This window comes from Eublepharis macularius, chromosome 14 (genome assembly GCF_028583425.1).
Source record: "Eublepharis macularius isolate TG4126 chromosome 14, MPM_Emac_v1.0, whole genome shotgun sequence".
Taxonomy (NCBI): domain Eukaryota; kingdom Metazoa; phylum Chordata; class Lepidosauria; order Squamata; family Eublepharidae; genus Eublepharis; species Eublepharis macularius.
Window position 1 is genome coordinate 21,975,873 of NC_072803.1, and position 22,474 is coordinate 21,998,346.

The following is a 22,474-nucleotide window of genomic DNA, read 5'->3' on the forward strand; positions in this document are numbered from 1 at the left end:
ACGGCTCTTTAGCCAATAGCTCTTAGTCAACTGGCAAACCTTAACTAATCAGTTTTTCCCAAGAACAAAGTTACCTGTGTGGCATCCCCATGATCACATAATCCACTCCTTTTTCGCTTGACTTGTCGATTATTGTCTTCAAGGCAGGTATCAGCACCTCACAGCCTTCCAAGCCAAATCGTTTTTCAGAAGACCACTTCCTATGTAGGAACTCCTCAAATCTGGAAGGCAGGTATAAAAGGCATTTGAAGAGCCACAAGCATCAGAGAACCCACAAGGGTCTTGAAGCATTCCAAATGAGTTATGAAGAGAAATATACCAATACCAAGGACACTAAAAGCTGAGCTACAAGAGATGAAATACACGAGGAGGAGCATGTGGACAGAGTCGCAATGTTAGCTGGGAAGCGGAGTTTTTAAAGAAATCGGAAGGCTTTGTCAATTTCCCCTCTCTACAGAACCAGGGAGCTGCCCCTCAGAAGGTTTGTTTATTTCCTCTTCACCTCTTAGAAGGGAGGTGAAACTGACAGAGCCTTCCTGAGGCAAAGAGGAAATTAACAAACCCTCTGAGCGGCAATCTCCCTGGCTCTGTAGAGAGGTGAAATTAACAAAGCCTTCTGATCTCTTTTAAAACTCCGCTTCCCGGCTAACATTGTGACTCGCTTCACGAGCTCCTCCTCGTGTAATTCATCTCTTGTAGCTTGGCTCTAACTCTGTAAAATGCCTAATTCAACAACACAGAAACGCAGGAACATGCAGATAAGAACAGGCGTTCCAGTATTAAAGTGACTAATATAAGCTGACTACATACTTCAAAATAATCATAGTGGAAGTGATTTCAAAAGGAATTCATGTTCAATAAGATTTTTAGACACGTGTCTGAAGAAGGGAGCTCTGACTCTTGAGAGCTTACACTCTGGAAATCTTGTTGGTTTCTAAGGTGCCACTGGACTAAAATCCTGCTGTTGTACCACAAACCAACATGGCTACCCACCTAAGTAAGGAGCCATGATGGAACCTGGAACCCTGAAAGATCAATCCAGAAAGGATTTTGCTATATTGTTTGCATAAAAAGAAAAAAGAGGGAAAAAAGTCTAATATAACAGACAGCAAGCTATTTGCCTGTTTCTTGGAAGTTAACCAATGGTCAACAAAAATGGATCCTCTTGTGTTTTTACTGTAGCCAAAAGACTTACATTACAATATTGGAGAGAGAAACACCTACCTTCCGTAATTCAATGGATTGAGGACCTTACACCCTTATCAATATCTGAACATGTGGCATATAGACAGCAACTGTGCATGGACTTATTTTTAGATATTTGGAAACCTTTTACAGATGCCACTATTTTAAAAATTTGTATTAAAAAGAAGATGACAGGTGAATACCACATCCACCTCCCCATCACAACATCAGTTGCAAGAGATACAGGGCTATACTGAAATTCCTCTACCCTCCCAGCCCAAGCATTTATTCCAGAGTTCTCCTTAAGAGAAGTGCATCTGATGCCATGGACAGTTGTGACCCATCCCCTCTCTGTCTGGGGTGGAAGGCTATATTCACAAATCCCGCTCTTTCCCCTATTTCTATCACAGCCCATGAGACAATAGTGAGGCCAAGGTTTTCATAATCCGTCTCCTACTTCTGAGAGAAATACATACATGTCTGTTATGGACCAGAAACCATTGCCTCATAGCATTATGTAAAGAGCGCCGTGGCACAGAGTCGTAAGCTGCAGTACTGCAGCCCAACCTCTCCTCCGAGTTTGATCCTGGCGGAAACTGGGTTTATGTAGCCGGCTCAAGGCTGACTCAGCCTTCCATCCTTCCAAGGTTGGTCAAATGAGTACCCAGTTTCCTGGGGTTAAAGTGTAGATGACTGGGGACGGCAACGGCAAACCACACCGTAAAAAGTCTGCCAAGAAAACGCCATGATGTGACGTCCCCCCATGGGTCAGTAATGACTTGGTGCTTGCACAGGGGACCACCTTTACCTTTACCATAGCATTATGAATGTGAACATACAATATATATTTAACATATTCTGAAGGACAAGGAAGAATATTTGCTAGACTGGCTAGATAGAGATGAAAGAGCATCAATCTCAAAAGATTTGGAGGAACACCTAGTCATGGCACGGCAAGCTGCATTTTCAAAAGAGAGGGAATTTTTTAAAAAGAGTCAAGCAATAAATCATAGTCATATCCGGGAGGAAGCATAAGGGAGGCCAGGACTCAAGGGAGGCCAGAACAAGAACAGGATTTTTAATTTTTATTTACATTATTTATAGTCTGCCTTTCTCAGTGAGACTAAAAGCAGATTACACAAACAGGAGATGGCATGTAAAAAGATTTTGACATTCACACATGCATAAACTGAAATGAGCCAACATCTCAGGGCTTTCCTAAATATGTTTTTAAAAGTGGACTTTCCACTTACACTAGCCAAAATTCAGAGCAGCAGTGAATTATATGATCTCCCATTCTATTACGTAAAAATACAGCTTAACCTTGCTCCTTCCATACCAAATGTCTGCGCAGAGCCTATTCAAGCAAACACCCCAGAGATCCCTGAGCCTCTATTGCATCTGCTTAATTTATTTCATCCTGAACTGTTTTCACACTTTGTCTGTTAAAAGTTGGAAGTGTCTCACGCACTCTCTGAGTGAACTGATTACTCTTTGGATTGGATCTGGTTTTGACTTGGCCTCTTTGCAACCCCCCGCCCCTCACTCCCTCTGTGTGGAACAAGATTAGGACTATTTTGTCACATTCATTATATACCAAGGGCGGCATAACTAAAATAGAAGACTCTAACAAGTCCTAGTTGCAGTTAGTTCAAGGAGTCAGCAAAAAGTAGCTACCAGAAAAAAAAACCACAATGGAGTGGCTGCTTGCAAAGCTGAAACTATCAGTTAACATGATGAATGTGCAGAAAAAAATCATCAATTACCCATGAGTCACACACATGGTTCTATGCAACATGGGACATATCTGTGTTTCCTTTAACACACACTCTCTCTCACACAGTTCCCTGCTTAAGCAGAAAAAGACACATACTGTACAAAGCAGTGATGTTCTACCAGGGAGTGAATAGGGATAGTTTGCGCCTGTTCCTATGTATCTCAATTGGTTTAGTGTACCACATCTCTTACACACTTTCTGGTACTTTGGGGACCATGAACCTAGGATCCTTACTTCCACTTTGTGTGTGTCTTTTTAGATATGTTGCTATGAAGCTTTAAGCCTAAGAGGTTTGGGTCAAGAGCCCCTATACTTAAGAAAGCCATACTCTACTAACACACATCAGAACCATACACACCCTTTACAATGTTAACAAACTCCACTGGACCGGGCTGAAGAAATACAAAGTACCTGGTTGACCGGACTAGTCTAGCCAGCAGGGTGCGCTTCTCCTCATTAGTGAACTGCATGACGCCAGGGGTCTCAAATTTCTGTCTTATCCACTGGCACTGTTCCAGGTCGTTGATAAACATGAATTCTACACCTATGTGCTGGCAGTAAGCCATCTATTTAAACACAGAAAGGAAGGACAAAATATGAGGCTAAAAATTTGATCAAACCCAAACACAAATTAAATATGTAACTGCATGAGCCAAGAGTAAAAAAGTGTTTTCTGTCTCCATATATCATGCTCTTCCTCCAGGCACTACAGGGAAATACACACTGGGTGATCTCACTGTATCCAGAAACAGATAAGGCAGAGAGAGTGGCTCAAAGCCATTTATTTATTTATAGACACCTTTCTCACTAAGACTCAAGGTGGATTACAAAAAGCAAGTCAATGCCATCAACAGGACAAGACATCTAATAAGCAATGTAATAGGACAACAATTATAGCAGCCTTAAAAAAAGCATGCAGTATTAGACCTGATATGTTAAACAACGCAGAAAACAGTATTACATAAGTATAAAAACACAGATGTGAGAATGGGATAATATATCCAAGCAAACAGATAATACACACTACATCGTGGTACAGTTCAAAGTCCCATTCCTTTTATAAAAGGGATCTCCTGAACTCTTTTGTCATAATATACCCCTATTACCTCTGTAAAAGCCATCCAGTAAGGTTTGGCTGTCCGAGGATTTAAACATCTTGATCATCAATTCACACCCAACCCACTATCATTACTGCATCATGCTGGCTCTTGCAGTTACTTGCTGCTTAATCATAACCATGTTTACCAGGAAGTCTCACTAATCTAATTGAGGCTTACTTCCACATAAATACGGGGTTGTACTGAGGCTGTCAGTCAATTTAAATCTCTCAGTGCACCTGAATTCAATTCAGAGACTGAAAACAAAGTTCTGTATCTCTGAAGTCTTCAGTTAAGGCCAACACGTTTTAGGGAATACTGGCATTCTTTGGATATTTATCAGATGTTCCTCAATAAGATAAGAAATGGCAGCCAAGCTTCCCTGAAAGACACCCTAACCATCACTACCCACCTCTTGCTTCAATGCAGAGCGATGGGGGAGGAGTGTGTTTTGAAACATACCTAGTTTACATGGAACCCAACAGGGCTGACCAGTGTCCTGACTGTGTGTACATCACATATTCTACAGTGTATGGTGTGTGCGCAGGGGGAAGGGTTGATGTGGAAAGCGTTCTCTGAAGGAAAAGCCACTGAGCTAAGACCTCATAGGAGTGATTATACTAGCTGTGTTTTTAGATCAGTCATGTTCAGATTCTGAATCCACAAGAGGGGATTGCAGCAGATGTGAGTGGAGCAGCAAAAGAACATTTGGCAAGGGGTGGCGAGGCTGGCCTTTAAACAGCCTTGCTGGGAATTATTTTTAGACATAAGTCATGATACTCAGAGCTGAGGAAGGCAGAGGACACAAAGTTCCCTTTCCTTTACCAGAAAGAAGGTGGCATTAAGCATGTGAATTAGAATCCATTCATTGACAAGGGAGGTCAAGCCTAAAGCACAGCTGACTATAGAATAAAGGGGAAACAATGCTGACATGTCAAGATAAACTGAGGGGGGGGGTCATCTCCAGTTTGGTGGGTCCTCTGCTTCTGGTCTAAGTAACAAAGCTTGGACAGCATTACCCGTGTCCTTGAGATTTTGTCTTGTCTCCATGCTTTGCTTCCCCGCCCCCTTCTGAGTCTACAGCACCTGTTCTTTTGCTTCACTGAGCAAGACACAACCACATTGGCAAGGGAAACCATGGGGCTGCCAGGAAAAGGAGGACTTCTGCTCCTGTCAGGAATGGCCACTAAAACCCTTTAGCTTCTATATTTATGTACTTTCTAGAATTCAGCAGTTATTGCGTCATTTATTCTATTCTTCCCATTTTGTGAGAGTTTGGATAACCGTATTTTACCTTTAGTTTAGGTTCCCTTCTGAAACAAAAATCTCTTGGCAAAAAGCTGCCTAGTGGGCCTCTTCCCAGACAGATCTGGCACAGAGAAAGGCAGGCGGCAGCGGCTCCTGATTACTACTGCTTGGGTAATTAGCTGCAGCAGCCCATTCCTTGCCTTCTGAGTAGGGGGCAAGAAGAGCCCACCATATTGGTGGCATGTGTACCAAGAAAGGGCGGGCAGGTGGGCTTTTCCAAGTGGCCCTGTGCCACCATTGCTACCACCCAATCACAGGCTGCAATCACTGAGAGGCAGGCCTTCCCAAGGTCACAGGGCGTTAATAATATTATAATAACATTTGATTTATATACCTCCCTTCAGGATGACTTAACACCCACTTAGAGTGGTTTACAAAGTATGTTATCATCATCCCCACAACAACAATCACCCTGTGAGGTGGGTGGGGCTGAGAGAGCTCCTAGATGCTGTGACTGACCCAAGATCACCCAGCTGGCTTCAAGTGGAGGAGTGGGGAATCAAACCCGGTTCTCCAGTCCCGCACTCTTAACCACTACACCAAACTGGCTCAGATAGCTGAATAGTGATGATGGCCCTGGGACTCAATTCCCTACCACAATGTTTCTTTGAAGGAGCGTTTGAGGAGATTTATGCATGACAGTGTCTTACTTATCTTCCCTAAAAAGAATTCACATAGGTTTTGAAGCTCACACTTTGAAAGTGAACTTCGTATTTCAGATTAAGTGACTGTGCAAGGTTAGAACTAGGAGGTGCACCTATATGTGGGCTTCCACAACATCTCCCGCACAGCTTGCTTCTACAGAATCCGCCCTGATCTCAGCCTTCAGATGCAGCATCTGTCATCAGCAGCAACATTGCCACCAATGTGAGTTGGGCTGTTTTAACCCCTATCAAGGGCTCATAGGAAGCTGCTTTGGGAACAGCTTGTACATCAACTTGCCTGGACTCACAGGGCAAAAGACAATTAGTCATCGCAACTGATGGCAATCTTGTTTCTAATGATTGCAGCATTGTTTCAGAATACGCCTTTGGTGACAGCGGCTTCATACTTGTTTTCCTCAAAGATAATCTATGTGGGAAACGTATGCGTGGCAAAACTTGGCAAGTAAGGTGCAAGCGGCAATGGACTCTTGACCTATGTGTAGATTGTTCCATATAGTAAAAACTGTGTATCATGACCGACCTTCATTCTTAAAGCTCTCATTACAGTTTCAAAGTTCCCTCAAATCTCTTTATGAACAAGAACTTACAGCTTATGTTCTTTTGTTGAAAGTTCTCTGACCTTATTAATACCATGTTAAAAGAAAAAATATCAGTAACAGTGGCACAAAAGGTGATTTAGGATTTAACAATGTTTTCTGACTGGGGGATGGATGTAACCTAATCAAATTCTACATATAATGAGATGGAGAGTGAGTTTCTGGGAAGCTTCCTTCCAATCCTTCTCAGCATTCCCAGCATGTGGAAGAGGATGCCCAAACAGGGAGCTCCTGGGTTGAGTGCTGATGTGACCCACCCCTCAAAATCAATGGATGCTCCCCATCCTGCCATGTCTAAGTTGAGGACAGACAGAAGAAAGAACAATGCCTTAACAGTCTTAAGGTCTCCGGCACTCTTTGCAGTTCTCTTACCTCTAAACGGTGGATGATTTCCCGCAGGGGAAGAGCAGACTCATTTCCTCCAATGAAAGTGGTAGTAGGCAAGTGAAAAACCTTGTCGAGGTCCGATTCAGCCAGTCCATAAAACCCTGCAGGATTTTCATGGGTAGGAGAAGCAGAGAAGGAGCAGGGGAGGTTGTTGAATGCAGACAGCAGCAGAGGAACCAGGGTTTTTTTTTAGGAGAGGAAGGGATGAGAAAGCAGCACAAAATAAGCATGGGGAAGTTTTTTTATGAATTAAAACCAAGCAGCAATTAAACAATGGATAGGTAAAGCAAGAACGAAAAGGGTTATTTATGAGGCACACAGGATACAAACACAAATAATATACTTGCCATGAAAACTGGTAATTAAATCCGATGGAGGAATCAATAAAAATTTCAGACCCATGTACATACAAATCAGAATTATGAGAAAACAGAAACAAACAAATAAAAAAGATACAGAGAACATACATTTCACCACATTTCCCATATGTTCAGAATTAAAAGTAAAACTGAAGCAGGAAATAAGGAGTTGAAGGACCAATTCCCAGATCCAAAGCCAGAAAAGCAGGCAGAGCTTTGGGGTTCTGCAGAGGACTCTCCTGAATAGCTCATCCTAGGGAACTAAGATCCACAGCAAAACAAGACTCCTTGCAAACAACAAAGCACATTCTACAGGCCTTTCAAAAGGTTCTCTCATAGAAACTGCCCAACAGTTCATCTAAAAATCACTTTCCAGGGGTCACATTTACTATGCAATATGACACCCCAGGACCTTCATGTTACCACCAACGGTCCAGCAGATGATACTCAAGTATAGTAATAATTAAGGCAAGAAGATAGTTCTGAGGGGAAAAATGGTTTCTGTAAAGACTGTTATTGCAGCTAACAGGAGTAGGGAAACTACACAGCACCTTGACAAGAACTTTGCAACATTCAAGACAGACAGACTCCTTGACGGTTACTCACTTGACATCTAGCAAGTCCCAGCAACCAATGGCATATGGCATTCTGCTACTTACAGCAAGCCAACTGCACGAAAAATATTTTTTCCACAAGAAACCGTGCTTGTTACTGAAGTGGACAATTGTATACTTTTGGAACAGGCACAGACAGAGCTTCACATAGCATCTGTCAAAAACTGCAACCCCACAATGTGTTCAATTTAAACCATATTCTTTAGTCAGATATTTCATTTAATTCCCACTGTCCCTCAGCAGAATGAGGTGGGGTGGGGGTTAGAAAAAAAGAAATGGGAGAAAGTCTGAATAAATATTGTGGGGGATAGGGGAAATTCAGCTTGAAACTAGATTTTGGCCAGAAGCCCCACAGTATGCACTGTACTGTTGGTTTCATGAGAAGTGATGGGCTAACTTATTTATATATTTTACACTTTTAGGCTGCCTATGCATTAAAATACCCAAGGTGTAGTTAATTTCCACACCCTTATTCACAGAGCTCAACTGCAAACTTGGCACTTCCTAGTTTTAAAATCTGTAGTTTTAATCCAGAGTACAAACTCTGCCGTGATGCACGTTTGGGGCAACAAACTATCAAACATAGTTAGAAACTCAATTGTAGCAATTCCTTTCCATGTTCATTTTTGATTTGGAATATTTTCTGCTAATTGCTCTGCAGCCCTCCTTTCCACTTTATTATCAAGGTTTACACTCTTTAAAATGTAAGATTTTAAATGAGAAAAACGTGAGTGTAACTTCAAATTCACCCTAATGGGAAGATATATCTCTATTAGTACTGTTACTTAAAATGAGTCCTAATGCTTTAGAACAGTCTATACATGGACCCATGACAAAAGCATGCTCATGTTACACTTCACAAGGTGTTGGGGAATATATGCTTTTTGTAATCTCCTGATTGGAAAATTAAGTGTGAAACAGTTTGAGTTCCTAGACAGAAGAGGGAGGGAGGGAGGGAGGGAGGGAGGGAGGGAGGGAGAAAGGAAGGAAGGAAGGAAGGAAGGAAGGAAGGAAGGAAGGAAGGAAAAAAGGAAGGAAAAAAGGAAGGAAGGAAAAAAGGAAGGAAAGGAGAAAAGAAGGCAAGAAACTTGTGGTGGACTCAGAATGGAATTTAGAAAGGTCCTCCAGGCGACCCAAAGAACTGACCCAACCTCTTATTAAGGAAACCAAACATTTTCTGTAGACACTGACAGCAACATCTCCAGCAGCCATCTTTCCAAACATCCCGATTGCTCTTCCTCTCAGACTGCACCAGGAGGCAGACATCATCTCCTACAACATTAACTCTTTATTAACTACTTAATCCTTTTGTGTAATTCTTGCCAGATTCCTTTGCAATAACTTAGCATGAACAAATCAAACAGTAGGCCTCTTTCTACCGCCTCACAGACTAGCATAGGGTTGGCTGTTTCTCTTGAAACTCTTGCTCAAGTATATTTAATTCACATTAAACACACTTGAGCAAGAGTAACAAACCTTTCAGCAAGTATCACTTTGCTAACGCCACAGAGGGAAGGCTGGGCTGAGGTGAAGGCAAATGTAGCTGTCACTCAACAGTGTGCCAGCCCCCCTCCCCCATACTAAGGAAGGCAGCGAGAAAAAAATGTTTGCAAGTTGTTTTAAAATCAAATGATAAAAGCTTAGTAAAATTAGGCAGAGTGCGAGGAGGCAAATCCTGCACAAAAGAGAGGCCGCAGCAGCAGTCTTCTTTTTAACTCCAGAATTTTCTGGTAGCTGCTGGACTACAGGAGTCCTCTTTACGATTTTATTTCAGATGGTGTTTAAAAACCAAGTTCATTTGCTACAGTCATAATCTTCAGAAGTGTGGTAATCAGAACCCACATTCTGGGTAAATGAGCAGATTAGCTGCTGAGATCTCACATGGCCAAACCAGATCAAGGACAATATTATATGTGAATATTCATTGTCAGGAGAGCATCAAGGAAGAATTATCTTAATATCCTTCACTCTCCTCTTGCCATTACAACATAACTAGACTAACAGGAGGGAGACGTTAAATTTCATGCACTACAAGTTGTGCTCAGGATCCTTGTTTCCTACTGGCATTATATCCCCTCAATACTGCTCCCTTTCAATCACAGAGTTAAACTCTCCCCAGCTTTCTCAGGTAAGACAGTATAAAAAATTTTGGCTGTGAATTAAATAGCTTTTCTGAAACAGCTCTATGTAAGACTAGGCAGGGATGTTAATTACTCAGCAGTGTAGAAATTTCATCAACTGTTCAATCCGAGGCACTGTTACCACCTTCAGAGCCCACCGACTTCAGTGGACTATCTCTGCTTAGGATTGCACTGCAACCCACTGATAACGGATGCCTTTGCCTAAATATAGTTAGGAATCCAAGAGGGAACATTTTGACTTGTGCACAATAAAACAAGTTAACTCACACAACTGGGCCCAAGTTTTCACTGGCACCTAGAGGTGTGCTCTGAGGAACATCCAATAAACAGTTGCATTAGCATACTTTTAAAACTGCTCAGCGCAATGATCATACTTATTCACTCAGTCACCCAAAATATTTCCTCCCAGCTTTTCCAAGCTACGCTATTCAAAGCAGCTTGCAACCAATTAAGTATACAACACAACAAAATCTCTACAAACAAAACCAGAGCAAGCAAACAATAAGGAAAACGGCTACCACTTTCAACGCAAATGTAAGGGTACAAAATTTGGGAGGCACAACTGATGAAACACTTTGAACACACACATCCATTTCACTTATAACATTTAAAATCATGCTGGGAAAAACAGGGGCGGGGGGGGGATGATGACACCCATTGTCCATAACATGGGCAAGCTGTAACTTTACCTATACTTAACATGCCCAGAGTCAACTATTCAGAAGAGAGTCCTAATCTCCAGAACGGTTAAAAGGCCATTATTTGCATACCTCCTACCGTTAGCACTCTCAGCCGCTCCTTGAATACTGCAAGATCTGGGGAAGGAGGGAAAGGCAGGATGCAGAAAGGAGAAGACAGAGAGACCCAGTCAAAGTTAGTTTTTTTTTTAAAACCCAAAGTATTTTGAATGTAGTCATATAAAGAGAAATACCACTTAAAACAAAGAAAAGGAAAAAAGTATTCTCACATAGTCAAAACCACCACAGGGCAGAGGGTCAGAATGGAGGATGACTGCACTATTACAGGGCGAAGAAATCCTTATGGGGATTGTTCACAGCCAGCCAAAATGAACAGTGTCGAGAATAAAACGCATGGAGGGTTACACACCGGACAGCAGTTAAGCTACATGGTTTGAAATCTCCTCTTTGTTTCCTCAGCTGAAATATTCAAATGAAAACAGTACAGAGAATCATATGGAAAGTAATATACCATCTTATAGCTCTCAAATTTCCACATTAAAGTCACAGTTGAAAATAAAAGGAAAGCCTTAATATTTTGGTCTCTTATCCCAGTTCCAAATGACATCATTTAAAATTTTATTTATCACATTTGTATTAGATTCTTCCGCCACAGAGCAAAAGGTAACATGAATAAGATTATCTCCTTGTATCCTTACTACCTTCCTGTGAAGCAGATTAGACTGAAAGAATGTGAATAGTCCAGAGGCTGGGTACTTCATGGCTGAGCAAATTATTCCCCATAATCTACAAGCCAATAACCTAACCATTTGGCTCTCCTGATCTTATCTTCAGAGTTAAGTTTATCAAGGCAGGAAACTGTTCTGTCATTGGCTCTGCTTTGATTTTTGCTCGGTTAATAACATTACTAAAGAGGGTCAATTTACTGGGAAGATTTGGTCAGACACTGGACAACAGTTACTCTACATGGTTTGAGATCTCCTTTTCGTTTTCTCAGCTGAAATAGTACTGCCACTATAGGCCTCAGCACAGAACAAAACCAGCCAACCTGATACTCACCTGTAAGCTGTCCTTTTCAGATTCTCTCAGGTGCAATTTCATATGATTTTTCTACTCCTGAGATTAACAGGAGGCTGCCTTTGTAACAACAACTGATTAGAGACTGACTCAAGGAACACCAAGTCTCCCCCTGCAGTCTCCCCAAGGACTACCAAAACATCCTGTGCTAACCATTATTTCCTACATATGATGAACTTCACAAACCAAGATCAATAATGGGAAAAAATGGAGAACCTCAAACAGAATAATAGAATCATAGAGCTGGAAGGGACCCCAAGGGTCCCTGAACAATGCAAACAATTTAAAGCTACCCACCCCACTTCCCCATTGACCCTTGCTCAATGCCCAGAGGAAGGCAAAAAACTTCTGGCATGCCCAGCTAATCTGGCCTGGAGGAAAATTCCTCCCTGATTCCAAAGTGGTGATTGGCATTACCCTGGGTACAGGGCTTTTTTCCTGCCGGAACACTCCAGAATGCCATTCCAGCAATTCTCAAAACTGCCCCCCCGCCACACTCCTGGCCATTTTGGACTCGATCCTGGCTGTTTCGGACCTGAAATGGCCAGGACTGGGCCACTGCCGGATCAGGGAACACTCCCCCACCCAACAGGGGCCCAATCCTGGCTGCTTTGGGCCCGAATTGGGCCTGAAATGGCCAGGATTGGGCCCAAAACAGCCAGGGTTGGGCTACTGCCAGGCAAGGGAACACTCCCCCACTTGGCAGCTGCCCGATCCTGGCTGCTTTGGGCCCAAATTGGGCCGAAATGGGCCCAAAATGGCCAAAACAGGCACCAAAAGGCTAGGATTGGGCCCAAATCGGCCTGGGGTGGGGAGGCGAGCAGACTTGAATCCCAAGAGTGCTCCCAGGGGGCTACACCCTGCATGATGATGTCACTTCCTGGAAGTGATGTCATCACGCAGTCCCAGGAGCACGTGCACGCATGCTTCACATGTGCGTATGGTACCACTGAATTCCGCCACCTCTTTTCTCAGGAAAAAAGCCTTGCCTGAGTACATAAGAAAAGGCCACGAGAGCCAAGCACTGGCTCATCTCTTCTTCCCCTCCCTCTCATGGCTGGCCCAAGTTCATACTGAGTCACAGAAATCAGCACTGCTAACAGATAGCCATCTAGCCTCTGCTTAAAAACCTCCAAAGGAGGAGAGCTTGCCACATCCCAGGAAAGCCTGTTCCTCTGAGGAAATGCTATAACCATCAGGAACTTCTTCCTAATGTTTAGCTGAAAACTCTGTTGGTTTAATTTTAACTCACTGGTACTGCTCTGATCCTCTGGGGCAACTGAAAACAATTCCGCTCCATCCTCTATGTGACAGCCATTTAAATATTTGATTGCTATCATTAGTGTTGATGAATTTTCCTCTTATCACATAATCTGTGGACACATCTTTGGAATGGGCAGACCCAAAGCAAGGAATAACAAGAGAAAGGCAACGTATTCAAACACAAAAGAAACAACGCTGAGACAAAACATTATCCTCAGGTAATGCTTTATCAAGTTAAGGCAAACCTCAATCCATCAACACCATGGTCTGCATAGTTTGTTTTTATTCTACTCTTCTGGTTGCTGCAAATGGTCAAGCTAGGGAGGTACCTGAGAGAAAATGAAATGAGCAACTAACAGGTGACTTTTTAGTTGGCTTTTCTCTGGATTGTCTCAGGTGCCACCCAATCAGATAGGCAGCACCAAAGCCGTATACACTATGAGCGCAGACAAATTGTACTGACAGAAGGATTGCACCCATTACAGTTTCATAATGGACTCCCAAAGGAACCAATTGATTTAATTTAGAATAGCCTAGATCCAAATATTGCCTGAGTGGAGGAGAGGGTTTTTATCTTGTACAGCCTGACAAAAGAATAATTCTCAGTGCCTGTTCTGGAAACCACCTTCCCATGAAGCCCTGGATTGTAGGGCTTATAAGGCTGCTGCCCATCGTAAGGTATGGACTACAGTCAAGAATAGGGATGATACCAAAAAAGAGAGGCCACTCTGGAACAAACCAATGACTAGAAACAGAAGGGGGGCCCCCTGCCAGGCAGGGGGGACCCCCTTCTGTTTCTAGTCATAGAATAGGGATGATGGCAACACTAGATCTTGAAATGATTAAGCTAACAAATTACCTCAAGCTTAAAAGCCAAGGTATAGTCAAAGGACACTCTTATGAATTCAATTTAACTGGACTGGAGAGACAGGATAGAAGATAGAAGGCTAACTATTATAATATTTAGAGAAAGGAAACCTGAATTTACAGTAGAGGTTGCATGGTGCTGTCTCTGCATTTTAAGATCAAGACCTCTTGCATCGGGGGAATAAGGCCTCACTCTCCCAAAATGCACCTCAGAGTATGTTCTCTAGCTGCAGGATAATTGCTAAGCCTTCCATAAAGATGGAAATATCTATATGGTGGCAGGAAACTGTTGGAATGTATGTGTTGCAAGGTCTGACATTCAGTCATTATGGGGTTAATGTGTTTACCTACCATGCCATTGTTTAGATTGACCTGGAAGAGGACCTGGCACAGAGCCAATAGCCTAGATGCTCAGGAAACTGAAGTGTGTTTGTAAACTGTTATTGGTCAATAGGTCAGGTGATTTTCTTTCAGGGTCAAGAAGACAGAGGAAGATTCTCCATTCTTATTTATCTCTTTTTGCTGTACACGTGGTCAGCAAGATGTAGCTCTAGGTTTTATTGTTTTGTAGCAATCCTGTGTACCTTTTTCCTTTAGAAGTAAATGATTTTAAAAGCAAACTGATGTTTTCACTATTGATTCAAGATCCACTGCACCTCTGATTTTAAGCTATTTTAACCCTTTTCTCCCAACAAAATTATCCTAGGAAGTATCCCAACAATTTTTATAAAGTGAACTTCCTACGGACATTTTGTGGAGTGACACTTGTGACTCTCTAAGCGATATTCACTTAGGGGCTCAGAAGCCACATGTGGCTCTTTTGATCACTGTTCCCCAATGTGGTGCATGCCCCATGTTCCAGAAAAGTGAGTGAGACCACTGCATGGTAGGGCTTGTGGCTGGCAGATGGTTCCCACACTGAAACAGCCACTACTGGAAGAACAGGTATGCTGAGAGTGCGGGCATCATGACAGGGATGGCAGTAAATCTGGCCCTTTTGGCCGATGATAATTATGAACGTGGTTGTTCATGAACTGTGGAGTGAGTACCACTGATCTAGAGAGTGTAACAATTTCAGGCTTTTTTGTGGAAGCAGGAATGGGTTCTCAAAGATTTATGACTTTGATCAGGATCCCTGCATAGCCAGTGTTAATGAAAAAAGCTGCTGAACAAAAAATCCATGTGAACACGAGAAGTAACACATGCTAAGGCAATTATTTTAACTGGGCATAAATGTACAGAAATGGATTTGCTGATTTTAAAGACTTGTATGCACAGGCTAAAAAATAGTTTGTGTTAAAGAGTCATAATTAAAGTCTAGCTGCTAATTAGGTAAAAGGTAAAGAGTCACAATTAAAGTCTAGCTGCTAATTACATAAAAGGTAAACACTTTCCCAGGGAAATATGAGCCGTATTCCAGCTGATTATCTAGCCTCTTGTCTATGTGACTCTTGTCTAATATCCAGAATTAATATTTTTATATCTAGGATCTCAGTGAGTCTATAGCTATTTGAATTCACATTTTGGAAGGCAAACACAAAAACAAGTCCACAATTATCTCTGTAAACCACACTGTGGGAATATTTGTGGCAAATATCCTGGAATTAATTGCTAAATTATGAAGCTGTACTTCCCAACAGCTCCTTTCACTGAAGCCTCTATTAGCTGATAGATCAGCAAGTGGATATTGTCCAACTTTCACCAGAAAACACAACATTCAGCATAACACACATACACCCAGGCTCAGCACTTCCCAATGTCAGAGGACTCAAGCAATTTTAACTCATTCTTTTAGCACTCCTAATCAACAGATAAAAAGCTCCTTCACTCCAGCATTACTCCTCAATAAGATTGGACATTTGACCTTTACCCTGATGTAAAATTCACATCTAGTTAGCGTTATTCTAAACCCATTGCTGAGGAAGAAGCTAATTAGCTACAAGGGAAATCTCAGGAAAACCATGCCTTCTAAGACTTATTTTGATGCTGGGCTGATCTCTCAAGAGATGTGAACTACATTTGCCTACAAGTACTGTCTATAAAAGGTGTATTTCAATTTCCAGATGAATTGGCTAATTGACAGAGCTCTGTAGCGGCAGCAGATACTACACATGATCTTAGCTAAAAGGCTAAGAAGATAGGATTTCAGCTTTTCACTTAAAATGGTAGGATTCAGCCCTGCTCCTTGCAAGTAAATCTACTTTCAGTATGTCCTTGTCCAAACACCCAAAACAGACAATGATTCAAAAATATTCAGTCTCCTGAAAATGAAGTACAACTTGCAGAGCCCCAATACACTGGGTGAGGTACAGAGTGCATCAACTATTCCCACAGCACGCTCCAGGAAAATTAGCTGGTGTAGATACACTGTGACTAGCTTGCTGCATGTTTATAAAATGCAGGCATCAAACCTCTATGTATGCATTGCTCTAATCAAAACGATCCTTGGTTAAAAAAAAAAAACTTCATATTAACTACTGGGAATGACTGCCTCTAAGCTGGTTTGCTAAATTCTGATTGCTCACAAAAATCCTGGTTAGAAGAGAAACTTCATCACCGGCACAACTCTTTCAAATCAAGTCCTAGTCTTTGTGGATGGCTTACTTTTTGTACTCTGTGATGGGGATACATACACGTGCACATACTGCATCAAATATAAATGACATATACAATCATATTATTCGCTGTCCTCTCTACTCCAAACACACACCATCAGCAGAGAGTAAGTATATGAAAGATTGGTGAACGTTAATCACTTGTGTGGCACAATACATGTATAGTTTGTATTCTAACCAAGCAGACAGCCAAAAACGGGCTTCCTACAGGAATGTATGAGGGATATTATTCATAGACATTCTTATAGACATTCATCCTACTAAGATAGTCATATAAACATTAGTATTTCAACAAATCTGCAGAATTTGAGAAAAACTAACACTGAATGTGGTAAGAGCATCCTAGATAACACAAGGGCAGGTTCTATCATCAGTGTTAAAAACTAACCTGATATGCATGACAGATTCAAGACCCTTAACTGTGCCTACTTCAAGGCTAGCAGGACTGCATTTTAACGTTTTCCAAATCAAAGGCCTACTTTAACAAGCATTCAACAAAACCCTTCAAACAACTGAAACAGCAAGAGACTTTTTTCACGTTAGAGCTGAGAGTTCCCTGTAATAGCCAGCTTTAATTCAGCACACTGAGCAGAGGAGAGGAAAAGATGGTGGGACAGTGGCCTGGATACTCACTGTCAAAGCAAAAGAACAGATACATTTATGTGCTTTGCAACAGATTTGGAATTTTTAAAATTGGTGTAATTTGTAAAGGTTACAGACTCCAGAATGTCAGTTACTTTCATAAAGAATGATGATTTCATTTATTTTTAGTGCCACATTGTATGCGAAGCCCCAGTTCCTCCACACAAGACGGAAAAACACACTGCTGCATCTTATACAATAAAGCACATCCATCACCGTTGTTCAAGGGCAGCATGTGCCAAACACCTGTCTGCTGTAGATCACCTCTCAAAATGTTCCAGAATCAGTACTGCCATTACCATAGGTGACTTAGCAGAATATAGCTCAAGACTGGATTAAATGGTATTGAAAACATTTAGGCCCCACTTTTCAGTATAACCTACCACCAACGCAGATTACAGCATATCAAATATAATAAAAACAGCCATAATGAAATACTGTATCAGATGACACAAATTCTCATTGGTGAAAATACTGTCTTTATAAAATGGCGCTATTTACCATAAAACAGTTAGATTCTCTGCACATTTTTTTAAGCCACAGAGGAACGTTCTAGCTTTAATCACCGGCCTCACTATTTCAATACATTGTACTATTCCTGATAAAATCACCAGGGATGATGGCTGAATGGTTTGCCAAGCACATTTGACATGCAACCCATGACAGAAGGGGAAAAGATTCTGCAGACCCCAGTGGGGATCCCTAAAGGGCCTGGTATCCTTAGCCTTGTATGTTTGGCAGCTCTGTTCTGCAAACAGATCCCTGATGACTGGGCAGAAACTGAGAGTTCCAGCTGTGAATCGAAGATTACAGTTTTAACAACATATTGTGTAAAAGTGACAAGTGCACTGAGCGTGTTCTCAAGCACTTAATGGGACAGGTACTTCAAAGAGCAAGATCCATCACAGTTATTTTGTTGTTTTCCATTCTTTGTATGCTTTTTTTCCTGCACCCAAAATACATTCTATGAGCTTTTCAATACTAAACACCCTTTTTTGCATACATTACATGCACAAACATTCTAATCACGTTTCAACCTTGTTAGTGGTCATTATTATTGCTCTATTCTAAGTTAGAAGCATGCTACTTAGAAGCACTTGCGGAGCCAGGTTCATTAACCTGTGGAAAGCACCAGCAGTTGATAGAGCTCAGCCACCATAACCTGTTCTACACTTGAAAAGTAGCAAAATGCTACAGTGATCACAATTAAGAGATTGGGCTACACTAGCAAACTGAATTATAAACGCAACCACATGCACCCTCATTAGCACGCACACACACACGCACGCACCTTCCAGCCAAAGGCCCTGTCATTTCAGCCTCTTGATTAGATGTGGGAATGTATTCCAAAGCTTCCTTGTTATGATCACCGACTGTCATTTGCTAGAGCTGAAACTAGATATTCAACTCCTCTTTGGATAGTAAGGTAAGCTCCATAACTCAGGAATGTAACTGAACTGACTGAGGAAATGCATTTGTATTCCCCCCCTCCAACACTGGTATCATTGCAGAGCTCCAAGCTGGTGAAGCAAATCACCATCACCCGAAGCAAGAGCCCCATTGATGTTTAGGATGTTGGGGGGTGGGGGTGGCGAAGGAACACTACAAGGCAAGGAAGTCTGAGCATTCGGAGACCCAGACATTTTCCTCAGGAAGGAAAATCACTCACTCTACTAGCCTACTTATATTCATTTACAACTGAACTCAAATAAACAAAAACTGAAAGGATAGGCTGACTAGCTAGCTTGCTTAGTGTGTATACATATGTGACAATAACGTGTGGCTGCACTGGTGAAAGGACAGGCTGTAGTTGCTGCCATTTCATTTTTTAAAAAGTGATCATTAGGAAGGAAACTTAAGACCTTTCCCTTTGGACTTAGTGAAGCAATCTATCTAAAAGCTGTGAAAGTGAAAGAGGAGCTCAAGCAATGCGGCACTAACTGCTCTCGGAGCCCTCACCCAGTTTGTCTGTGGAAGTGATAATATCGGCTGGAACGGAAGAGTCCAAATCAGCATCCAAGATGCCCAGTGGATCGAGCTGTGCTACATGATGCCCTCGAATCTATGAAATGGGCCAGGAATGAAAGAGGAAAGAGAATACCAAAAGGAAGGAAGGGAGGGGTGGATAGGGGGCAGAAAGGAAAGGGATATAAAAGTTAAAATTACATTAGAATTAATTTGCAGAGTAATTCTCACCGACGTTTGGAGAATCGGATACTGCGGAATCATCAAAATTTACACAACTAATGCCGAGAGGATCAAGCTTGGCATGGTGGTGACCCCTGACCTAGAAGTAACAATAAAATTAGTCACGCAAAATTGGTTAACAAGCATCTTCACTCCTCAGCCTTTCTGCAAGGTCAGGGTATCATGTTCTTGTTGACCAGTGTTGTTTCACTCTAAATACCAATACTGTTCTGCATTACAAGTTAGAAACTAAACTAATTTATTTTACTATCCAGATCATGTTATCTTAGTAAAAATATTTAATACTATAAACTCTTGGAGAAATGAGACTAACTGTAAATGAAGAATTCAGAAATGGGGCAAGGACACCAGCAAGTCATTATGCTTGTGGAGCTTCTCACTAGCAGCGTCTTCCAACTGCATTTGTGTACCCAAGTACAACTTGTCCTAGATGAGGCTGGTCAGTCTTAATTCAGATATAGGCATGCACTGAAGAAACCCTAGGCATACAGTTAGCTTTCCCGTATCAGATCATTGAATTCCTGGCAAGAGGTTCACCTCAACAACATTTTAAGTTAGTTGCAAGTCTAGTAAACTAGTGATACCACTAGAGAATCTCTGCTTCCATTTTGATCTTTTATTAAAATGCATCTATTACACATTTATAACAATGAATAAATCAACAAAAATTTATGCCATCCATTACTGTTACAGAGATCATTAAAGAAGAACAATTACATGAGCCCATAAAAATACCTTACCCCAAAGATAAGCAAACTCACAAGAGCCCCTTCTGAGACGCTCCCAGTTAATTCAGCTTTCCATCTCCTAAGAATAGCTAGCTGTCCCACTTGATAAGCCCGCATATTCCTGGCTAACTAATTATCTTATAATTTTAAATACTACAGAAGTCATCTATACTTGAAATATCTTCTTAAAATATATAAAAACTGCTAGTTCATTCCTGCGACCTTTTTATCTTAACAAAGTCTATTTAAAAATAGTAGCTGCAATTTCTCATACATGTCTCATACATCTTTTGGCCTTCAATCAATACACTCCATCTTTGAACTATATCTTCACTTCTGTGAAGCTGGACATTCCTGCCACTCTCAGACACTTTTGCGCATGAGCTTCAACATATAATATCTATTGATATGAGTCAGATGGGTCCTAAATCTATACATGGCCATATAATTGTATTACTTTTCACTTTCCTGCTCCTCTCCAAGGCTATCCTATTTTGGGTTTCCAGACTATCTTTCTGACAGGTCTAGCTGTGAGGCCAGACTAGCTCTATTTCTGTGTGCAGAAACATCCTCCATGATCTTTTTGGTCAAGTCCAACAACTTTTCACCTATATTTCTGGCCATATTCATCACAGTCTTTTAAGCATTTGGTCAACAGCCACGTGCAGCTTCTCTTTACGTTATACTCTCTTTTATTTTCTTACAGCTTTGATATTTTCTGTGCCATGCTAAACTCAGTTGCCAATGGACATATTGTCCTTGTAGTATGGCATCAACATGTGAAAGGACAATTTATTGTTAAGGTTAAGTTATCATTCCTTGCTGTGATGAGGAGTCTTCAGCATCAGTTAGATACATTAACCTACATATAGATGCTTTTATTTTTAAAAGCTTGGCCTCTGCATAATAGCTGTCCAAGATGGCACACTAAAAAAAAGTCCTATTAATTTCTCCTCAGCAGCTTTAGTTAATTGTTCACCCAGTGATACGTCCTTCAAACCAGTAGAATCTCTGGGATGCATTATGAACTTGGGTAGAAAATAATAAAACCACCGTCTCTGTAACAGTGAAGACATTGCGACTTACCACTGTGCCTTACAGATGAAATACTATAAACACGGAAAGGGTTGAAATAAAGAGGTTACGATGGGCAAAGGTATCCAACAGAGGGGTGGGGGTTTAACCCTCTGAAGGATACAATAATGTCACTGGATTCTTTCCCCTGGTGCATTTACTTCTCCTTCAGGCGGAACAGTAAGCAAACATGCACACACAATTTTGTGATAACCCAAAAGCAGGAAGCCCATTTTCAGCAAGTGGATACTCTATGTGATAAAAAAGGGGGTTGCCAAGTTTTCAGCACAATGACAATATTCCAAGTGGTCCAAGAGGGCTAAATCCTACTCTGATGACTGAATGCAATTTTCACTGTAGAGGCAAAAATTACAGGGATGAAAGCAAGCTGGTACAGGCTGGTACAAAGCACTTGTAAGAAAGCGGCTGAGATCATAGCTCCCATCTTCTGCTTTGAGATTACCCATAGAGATGGTAACTGTAAGGAATTTAATTTACTTCCAACCTTGCTTTTATTTTTTATTTCTGTTATTTACAGTATGCCTTTCTCATTGAGACTCAAGGCATAAAACACAGTGCAAGTCCATGTGATCAACAGCTGGGACATTCAACAAACAATGCAACAGGGTGTGCTGTGCAGAAATCTGAAAAGAAGCATAAATTAAAATACAGGAATACAGAGATGGCTACAGGCCAGGGGGCTGTCCTCCACCATTCCTCAAACTGGCTGTCTGGGGAGAGGTCTGGTAGAAATTTTTTGAAATAAGATTAGCAAACTCTTCATCAATCTTGGTTTGTGTTTATACAAATGACAGACATCATTGAAATTTATTCTCCAGCTATTAAACCATTTCAAGTCAGCATGGGATTGTTTCAGAAACTGCAATTTCATTTGCTAGCAAGATGGAGTGTTGTAGACTATGCTGATTTTTGTATCTGAAACTATGTGAGCTTTTTAGCTAGCCATACTGATAATATAAATAAATACACAGTAAACCTACAAAAAAGTTCTTACCACAGTTTTAAAGGTGTCTGAAGAAGGGAACTCTCTCGACAGCTTACACTCTAAAAATCTTGTTGGTCTCTAAGGTGCCACTAGACTCAAAACCTGCTGTACCGCACTTTTAAAGACTGGGCAAGAACCAGGAAGGCAGGCTTCCCTGGGGGGTGAAT

General features: G+C 41.5%; 1 protein-coding gene across 3 annotated transcripts in view; it reads right to left on the reverse strand.

The window, feature by feature from the left end:
• OGDH (oxoglutarate dehydrogenase) overlaps nucleotides 1–22,474 on the reverse strand; it is a 65,227-nt gene that overhangs the window by 16,709 nt on the left and 26,044 nt on the right. The window contains exons 4-8 of one of the 3 annotated variants that reach the window (XM_054998523.1): nucleotides 19,251–19,353; nucleotides 10,900–10,944; nucleotides 7,001–7,116; nucleotides 3,374–3,528; nucleotides 75–221 (exon numbers count right to left, since the gene is read on the reverse strand). In XM_054998523.1, coding sequence (XP_054854498.1) covers nucleotides 75–221; nucleotides 3,374–3,528; nucleotides 7,001–7,116; nucleotides 10,900–10,944; nucleotides 19,251–19,353 — 566 coding nt within the window. Of the gene's footprint in view, nucleotides 1–74; nucleotides 222–3,373; nucleotides 3,529–7,000; nucleotides 7,117–10,899; nucleotides 10,945–19,250; nucleotides 19,354–19,487; nucleotides 19,579–22,474 lie in introns of all 3 variants that reach the window. The other 2 variants (XM_054998524.1, XM_054998525.1) reach the window with 2 other exon arrangements.